This window comes from Rhagoletis pomonella, unplaced genomic scaffold (genome assembly GCF_013731165.1).
Source record: "Rhagoletis pomonella isolate Grant_MI unplaced genomic scaffold, Rhpom_1.0 Rhpom_scaffold_00001, whole genome shotgun sequence".
In the NCBI taxonomy this organism is placed as follows: Eukaryota; Metazoa; Arthropoda; class Insecta; order Diptera; family Tephritidae; genus Rhagoletis; species Rhagoletis pomonella.
Genome location: NW_023458555.1, coordinates 77840110 through 77849670, shown reverse-complemented (window position 1 = coordinate 77849670; position 9561 = coordinate 77840110). Strand labels below are relative to the sequence as shown.

General features: G+C 38.9%; 1 protein-coding gene across 1 annotated transcript in view; it reads right to left on the bottom strand.

The window, feature by feature from the left end:
* The window catches only part of LOC118733420 (probable cytochrome P450 313a4), a 76984-nt gene extending 67438 nt beyond the window's left edge, over positions 1-9546 (bottom strand). Inside the window, exon 1 of the mRNA XM_036462801.1 lies at positions 9407-9546. Coding sequence (XP_036318694.1) covers positions 9407-9464 — 58 coding nt within the window. The 5' untranslated portion in view covers positions 9465-9546. The remainder of the gene's footprint in view (positions 1-9406) is intronic.
* Between the last annotated feature and the right edge of the window lie 15 nt (positions 9547-9561).

Below are 9561 nucleotides of genomic sequence, written 5' to 3'. Positions count from 1 at the left end.
CTTGGAGCAAGCGGCTCGCTATATAAACGTGTATTTGGTTGCGAAACTACCCCCGTCCCAGCAATGGGTTGTGCGCTGGGCTTGGGACCCGCCACGTAAAAACCACTTCCAGTGAAGAAGCAAGGCAAAGCCTCGGATGAGACCCCCCCTTATGATGACGACCACGGCAAATGTTTAAAGGACTACGATTTGGGGCATGCACCTGGAATGTCCGGACCCTTAATGGGGAAGGTGCCTCTGCCCGGCTGGTTGATGTCCTCGTAAGGACAAAAGCTGACATCACCGCCATCCAAGAAATGCGTTGGACGGGGCAAGGCAAACAATGTCTGGGGCCTTGCGACGTCTACTACAGCTGCCATGTAAAGGAGCGCAAATTCGGAGTTGGATTTGTGGTGGGACCCCGGTGGACGAGCGTCTAGCCACAATCCGCATCAAAGCGAGATTCTTCAACATCTCGCTCATCTGCGCCCATGCCCCGACGGAAGAGAAGGATGAGGCATCCAAGGATCTCTTCTATGAGCGCTTGGAGCGCACGTACGAGCGCTGCCCCCGTCATGATATCAAAATCGTGCTTGGCGACTTCAATGCCAGGGTGGGCAAAGAAGGGATCTTTGGAACCACCGTCGGAAAAATCAGCCTCCACGACGAAACGTCCGACAACGGATTGAGGCTGATCGACTTCGCCGGGGCCCGAAACATGGTAGTATGCAGTACTAGGTTCAAGCATAAAAAGATCCATCAAGCTACCTGGCTGTCTCCGGATCGAAAAACGAGAAACCAAATCGTTCATGTTGTGATAGACGGAAGGCACGCTTCCAGTGTTTTAGACGTACGCACACTCCGAGGCCCAAACATCGACTCGGACCACTATCTTGTTGCAGCCAAGATACACCCGCCTCTGTGCAGCAAAAAATGTGCGCCCAAATATGCAAGGAAAGCTTAACGTCGAAAAGCTGCAATCACAACAGACAGCCAGCGCTTTCGCTACTCGACTCTCACACCTGCTCTCAGAGAGCACTCTTCAACAAACCGACATATGCGAGCAGTGGAACCACATTTCCCGCTCATTAAGTACCGCCGCCGAAGAAGTAGTCGGATTTCAGCGAGCCCGAAAGAACAACTGGTACGATGAGGAGTGTCAGGAAGCTGCCACCTACAGGGCCACGCTGCGATCGGGCGCAACGCGCGCTATGTGGGACCGCTATAGGGATCTGAAGAGGGAAGCGAGACGTATTTGCCGCAACAAGAAGAGAGAGGCAGAAATACGTGAGTGCGAAGAGCTTGAAATGCTGGCCGACAGGAGGAATGCCCGAAAATTTTACCAGAGAGTTAGGCGACTTACGGAAGGTTTAAAGACCGGGGCGCACTCCTGTAAGAACAATAATGGCGACCTAGTAACTGATGTCCAGAGCGTACTTAAATTATGGAGGGAACACTTTTCCGCCCTACTAAATGGCAGCAGCACAGAAAGTTGTGGAGAAGAAGAACCCGAGCCCGCAGTCGATGATGACGGAGTCGACGTTCCACCACCTGACTATGACGAGGTACGTATAGCAATAACGCGGCTGAAAAACAACAAAGCCGCTGGAGCTGACAGCCTGCCAGCTGAGCTATTCAAGTACGGCGGCGAGGAGTTGATAAGGTGCATGCATCAACTCTTGTGCAGAATATGGTCAGATGAACGCATGCCCGACGACTGGAATTTAAGTGTGCTCTGCCCAATCCACAAGAAAGGTGACCCCGCCATTCGCGCCAACTACCGCGGGATCAGCCTTCTAAGCATAGGTTACAAGGTCTTATCGAGCGTATTGTGTGAAAGACTGAAGCCCACCGTCAATTAACTGATTGGGCCTTATCACTGTGGCTTTAGACCTGGCAAATCCACCATAGACCAGGTATTCACAATACGCCAAATCTTGGAAAAGACCCGCGAGAAAAGGATCGACACTCACCACCTATTTGTCGACTTTAAAGCCGCTTTTGACAGCACTAAAAGGAGTTGCCTATACGCCGCTATGTCTGAATTTGGCATCCCCTCAAAACTCATACGGCTGTGTAAAATGACGTTGAGCAATACCACCAGCTCCGTCAGAATTGGAAAAGACCTCTCCGAGCCGTTCGCCACAAAACGGGGTTTCAGACAGGGCGACTCCCTTTCATGTGACTTCTTTAATCTGATGTTGGAGAAGATAATAAGAGCTGCAGAACTGAACCGCTCAGGAACAATTTACTACAAGAGCGTGCAATTGCTGGCTTATGCCGATGACATCGACATCATCGGTAACAAAAACCGCGAAGTCTGTTCTGCCTTTTCCAAGTTGGATAGGGAAGCAAAGCGAATGGGTCTGGTGGTAAACGAGGACAAGACGAAGTATCTCCTGTCATCAAACAAACAGTCAGCACATTCGCGCCTTGCCACCCACGTCACTGTTGACAGTTACAATTTCGAGAAAGTAGAGAATTTCGTTTACTTGGGAACCAGCATTAACACCGATAATAATGTCAGCATTGAAATCCAACGTAGAATCACTCTTGCCAACAAGTGCTACTTTGGACTGAGTAGGCAATTCAGGAGTAAAGTCCTCTCTCGACGTACGAAAACCACGCTCTATAAGTCACTCATCATGCCCGTGCTGGTATATGGCGCAGAAGCATGGACAATGACAACATCCGATGAGGCGGCTCTTGGGGTGTTTGAGAGAAAGATTTTGCGGAAGATTTACGGTCCTTTACGCGTTGGCGACGGCGAGTACCGCAGACGATGGAACGATGCGCTGTATGAGCTTTACAACGATATGGACATAGTGCAGCGAATTAAAATACAGCGGCTCAGCTGGCTTGGTCATGTCGTTCGAATGGACACCGACGCTCCAGCTCTGAAAGTATTCAACTCGGAACCCGCTGGTGGTAGCAGAGGAAGAGGGAGGCCCCCACTGCGATGGAAAGATCAGGTGGAGAAGGACTTGGCTTCACTTGGCGTTTCCAATTGGCGTCAGTTGGCACAGAGGAGAAACGACTGGCGTGCTTTGCTGAACTCGGCCAAAATCGCTTAGGCGGTTACAGCGCCAAAAAAGAAGAAGAAGAGAAGAAGCTCTTCCGATTTAGACTTGTGAGGTATCATTGGAAAGGTATTTTCTCTCCCATTCTATTTCTGTGCTAATAAGCTCATTCAAAGGATGAAAGAGAACGGTAGGATGAACGAACATCTCTCAAAGTTTAATTAAGATGGGTTGGTATTTGAAAAAACAAAATTTGGGACACGAATGACTTTTTTTCCGCATAAATAAAAATATTGGGAAAATACCTTTTTACGGAGATAAAACAGAATAGTTTTGGCCCAGTTATTTAAGTTTTTCGTAAATCAATCTTTGAAAAAAGTAAAAAAACAGCATCAAAAAATTCATTATTACGATTCCGCTGAAAATATCTTTAAATATTTTTATACAGATTTTTTAAGACTAATCTGTTTTGTCATCTGAGGAGACTTTTTTCAAAAAGTTCTTAAAAAAATTATTTTTATTCATAAAAAACTCCATGTTTGGAGGTATTTTCAAATCGGTCCAGCTCGCTTAAAGCTTAATAATTTTCCGAAATATTTTGGTGGACATCTTAGAATATAATAGGTTTTGTAATCCCGGCGGAAAACCCGCAACTTTTTTTTTTGATGCAGTCTAATGTACATATGTATTAGGATGCCCGTCGAAAATGCTTTTTTTTCGAAATTTCAAGACCCTACCCCTAATTTTATTTGTTTTTATGAGATATATTATTGCATATATTGATTTAGGTCATAAAATACGATTTTGTATATTTATGAGTTTTTGAATGACAATTTTTGATTTGATTTCAAAGATCAAATATAAACTGAAAATATGATATATAGGCCTTTACAATGGTAAATAATAATCTATTGTCCGACTTGGTTTTATGGGATTTTTTATCAGGTAAAATAATTCAAAATTTATATGTACAATTGCTCTTTAGCAAAAAAGCGGTTTTAACAAAAATTTTAGGAAAATGGGAGTGGCACCACCCACCTATATGATATATTTGTATCTCAAAAACTTATTGACCGATCTCGACCAAATTTGGTATACAAATTGTGCTTAGCCTCCTTAAGTTCTGCCTTGAATATTTTTGAAAGCGGACGAAACTATACTATTTATATATATATATATATATATTTATATATTTATATATATATTTATATATTTATATATATATTTATATATATCAATTTTGAATAAATATTGATGAATTCCTTAGCCACACTGCGCAAAAAATCTGAAAGTCCGGTACATACACAATGTAAATTCAATACTGTATTTAAGAAAAGTCGCCTAACTTCGACAATTTTTTGCGATCGCAATAAGTGAGCTATCAGTGTATTTAAAAATAGATTTAATTTTAGACAGTACTACATATTTTGAAATTATGGAAATTATAGATGGGCAAAATTTAAAAAAATAAGGGAAATATTCACAAACTCATAAATCTACAAAATCGTATTTTTTACCGAAATCGATAGGTCGCGGCCTCTAAATGACCTTTAAACTATTTATAATAATAGGCAATAATATTTCTCATACAAACGAATAAAATTAGGGGTAGTGTGTGGAAATTTGTATACATACAATACATCAAGACATTTCTGGTTAACGGCGTCAGATCTGCACCGATTATTCGATTTTCAAAACTGAGGTTAAAAATTAAAGGTTTTGGCCTCTAAATGTACAACAAGGTTTGACATTTTTGAAAAGGGTTGCCACGCTTTTATAATTATAAAACCAGCACTGTTCGTTGTATTAAAAAAAATTAGGTGTCAGATGAAAGGACTGGGCCTCTAGATGTGCAAGAAGGTTTAACTTCTTTGAATAGGGTTGCCACTTGCTTAAAAAATCATAAGACTTACACCGTGCGCGCAATTTTATAAAATGATATGAAATGCCATATAAAAGGGCTTGGTCTATAGATATGCAAGGAAAAATGTCTTAATTTAAAAATGTCAAATTTTAAAAAATTAAGAGAAATATGCTTTTTTTATTTTATCCGATAAAAAATCTCAACAAGCCAAGTCCAACAATAGATTATTATATACCATTTATCCGATTATATTCGATCTTTAAAATCGAATTAAAATTAGTCATTCACAAACTCATAAATCTACAAAATCGTATTTTTTACCTAAATCGACAGGTCGCGATCTCTTAGTGACCTTTAAACTATTTATAATGATAGGCAATAATATTTCTCATACAAACGGCGTCAGATCTGCACCGATTATTCGATTTTCAAAACTGAGGTTCAAAATTAAAGGTTTTGGCCTCTAAATGTACAACAAGGTTTGACTTTTTTGAAAAGGGTTGCCACGCTTTTATAATTATAAAACCTGCACGGTTCGTGGTATTAAAGTGTCAGATGAAAGGACTGGGCCTGTAGATGTGCAAGACGGTTTAACTTCTTTGAATAGGGTTGCCACTTGCTTAAAAAATCATAAGACTTACACCGTTCGCGCAATTTTATAAAATGACTAGCAGACCCGGCGAACTTCGTCCCGCCCAAAATTTTAATATATTTTATTGAAACTTTTTGGTCCAACATTTTCACCAACAATTCACGTTTACGATTTTCATTGGCACATTAGTCTGCTAAGATTAAGGTTTGGTGGTCATTTGCCGCTTTAAATAACCTAAGGAAAGTGTTATATCCGTTCTTGAAATTCTCCAGTTGTGCGGCATTTCATAGCACGGTTATTAGCAAAGCGAAATAAATTTTTTCCTCTTCACTCCCTGGTTACAACAATGACCCGGTTCTATAGTGAATGTTAGAAACTTTACAGTATAGTAGGTGGCAGTTTCAAAATGGGTGCGAATCATTGTTCTACAGAAATGCAATATACATATACTTATTTCAGACGAAATACCTTAAAAGTTTGAACGCATAATAATATTGGAAAATCACATCCATTGGGCCAATTGCAACGCAGGAGCGTTCGATATACTCAATGCTGCAACAGGTCGATTTAATTTGACCTTCACGGCCCCTTTTCTCACTTGGCTATTTTTAGTAATAGCTCGACTTCAGCACCACTTGGCAGCACGTTTTTGCAATAGTATTGCATACATATTTAAAACATTAGCCAAATCGGATCATAAATAAGATTTTTAGTAATAACTCAACTACAGCGCCAACTGTCGGATTAAATTGTGAAACTAAACCATCCAGAGACCCACTCAAATACACAAAAAGTTTCGTTTAAATCCGTTCAACCATTTAGGAGGATTTAACAAACAAACACACCTACAGAAGAATAAAAAAATTCATTCAAAGATAGCTAAAGGTCGGTACGTTTGTAGGCCTCACACCCCTTTTCAAATAGCCCGAATTTTCTCCATGAGTATGGGCTTGATTTCAACTATATATGTACATATCTCCATACGAAGTTCCAGTACTGTACCATGAATACTTTCAGAGATATGCAGTATAAAAATTCGATTTATATGGGAGTATGCGATTGATTTCGTATATCTCCATACCAAGTTCCAGAACTCTACCATGAACACTTCCAAAGATAGGCAGTATGAAAAATTCGGTTTGTATGGAAGATGCCACGCTCCTTTTTCCAATAGTTCCAATTTTTCTCCAAGAGTATGCGATTTATTTCGTACATCTCCATACAAAACTCTAGAACTCTACCAAAAAATTTCCAGAGATAAGCAGTATGAAAAATTCGGTTTGTATGGGAGATGTCACACCCCTTTTTACAATGGCTAAAATTTTTCTCCAAGGGTATGCAATTGATTTCGTATATCTCCATACCAATTTCCAAAACTCTACCATGAACACTTTCAGAGATATGTAGCATGAGAAATTCGGTTTGTATGGGAAGTGCCACGCCCCCTTTACATATAGATTTTTTTTTCAGCCTAAACCCATCCTTGGGACACGTGCGGCAGGTGGCAGTTTCAAAAAAATCGGTTCAGCCGCTCTCGAGCCTTGCGAAAACTAACAAACGGCTTTCTAAATATATATTAGTTGAGATATATTATATATTATAATTATATTTTGACAGTATCCGTTGTTTCTGATTGGCGCAAAAAAATCTTGCCTAGTGACGAATTCGCCCCTTGATATGGTCGTTACTTAAAACTATTTATATTCGAAATTTCATGAAAATTGGAAAACAGGAATCTATAAGCTTATCCAGACAAAAAGCTACCTACGTACCGAATTTTAAGCAAATCGGACCATAAGTACGATTTCTTCGAACAGATCGGTCCCTGGTCCACTTCTCGGACAAAATGGATCATATATGCTAATATATGCTAAAAAGCTACCTACGTACCGAATTTTAAGCAAATAGGACCGTAAATACGATTTTTTCGAATAGATCAGTCTCTGGTCCACTTCTCGGAAAAAATTGACCATATATCCTAATATATGCTAAATAACTACTTATGTACCCAATTTTAAGCAAATCGGACCATAAATACGATTTTTTGGAATAGATCGGTCCCTGGTCCACTTCTCGAAAAAAATTTATCACATATGCTAATACATGCTAAAAAGCTACCTGCGCACCGAATTTTAAGCAAATCGGACCGTAAATTCGATTTTTTCGAATAGATCGGTCCCTGGACCACTTCGCGGAAAAAAGGGTCATATATGCTAATATATGCTAAAAAGCTACTTACGTACTAAATTTTAAGCAAACCGGACTATAATACGATTTTTTCGAATAGACCGGTCCCTGGTCCACCTACCCCCATGGTGGTTACCGAAAGCTATTTGTGTACAAAATTTCATGAAAATCGGACCAGCCGTTCGCGAGATTACCTGTTACAAAAAAAAAGGGACTTCTCTTTATATAATTAGTATAGATATGATGTGCCATATAAAAGGCCTTGGTCTATAGATCTGCAAGGAAAAATGTCTTAATTTTTTTTAAAAGGATTGCCACCTGTTCTAGTCATTTTTTTTTGTGCAGAGCAACAGATTTACAACGTTCTCTCTATTTTTAAATGAGATGCCAAATGAAAGGGATTAACTTAGGACGTGCTTTGGGTTACATTTTTTTTAAGGTTTGCAACATTATTGTTTGAAATATGATACTCAGTAAAATAGCGCAATATGGGCATCAAGAGAAAGGGTTTGGAGACTGAATTAATATGTTCGTGCTTTTAAGATTTGCCACCTATTAAAAAAATATTTAACTATGAACGGTAAGTAACGTATTAAAGACATTCGATATTGGTATCAAACGACAGCTAGTTAAAACGTCTATTGTGTAAATGTAGGCGAACTTTCGAGGGTTGTCATCTGGTTAACAATTTGTTGATTGAAATATTCTAATTAATTAAAATTTTACAAAGTGGGCTTCCAACAAAAATTCGAATACGTTTACACAAAAAACCCTCTTAACTAGCTTTCGTTTGACAGCAATATCGAACGCCCTTAATAAATTATTTACCATTCATAGTTATAAATTTGTTTAATAAGTGGCAACTCTACTAAAAATCCCACAGATTAATTTATAACCACTTTCGGTTGATGCCCATATTGTGATATTTTACTGACTATCATATTTCAAACAATGCAGTTTTAATGAGGCGGCAGCCCTTTAAAAAAAAACAAAGCACGTCTGTAGGTCAATCCCTCCATTTAACACCTTATTTTGACACTCGAGAGAATGGTGGAAGTCTGATGCTCTGCACAAAACATTTTTAATTTTTAACAGTTCGCAGCCCTTTTCAAAAAATAAGACGTTGTTCCTTGGAGATCTATAGAATCTATTTATATGGCACCTCATTTTTTAAGATAGCGCCAACAAAGTGTAAGTCTTATGATTTTTTAAGCAGGTGGCAACCCTATTCAAAAAAATTAAACCTTGCCAATCAAGAGACCCTGCCCTTTCATTTGACACCTAATTCGTTTTATACAACCGACGCTGCAGATTTTATAATTTAAAAAAGTTGGCAACCCTATTCAAAAAGGGCATACCTTTCTGTTCATCTAGAGACCAAGCCCTTTAGTTTGGCATCTCAGATTTGAAAATTGAATAATCGGTGCAGATCTGATGCCGTTAACAGTCATGTATTGTATTTATACATAGTACATACATATTTACATAGATTCGATCTAACCCTGGAATTTGGGTATTAGGGGGTTATTAGAATTCAGACAGGAGCTTCAAAACTATTACATTCGAACATACACAACTCGGGGATACTTGATTTGTAACTTTGGCTTTTATTTTTGCCTGAAAAAGAAAAGGCACCAATTACCGATTATTTTCTGCTCAAAAAATAAAATTCAAACCTTAACTTTTACTTTTGCCTTAAAAAAAATAAAAGCATAAAACATTCATCATTTTGCTTCGTTAAACATTCAATAATGCGGTCGTTACCTAATTTTTCAGTTAGCCCAACTACTTTTAAAATCTTGTTTATTTCATTTTTTTCCATTAGTTCTTTCAGCTTCGTATTCAGTTCCTATAGTTTCCTTTAATTTTTGATGCACTTGCTCACATGTGTCTTTATTTTTGCACTCCAGAATTATACC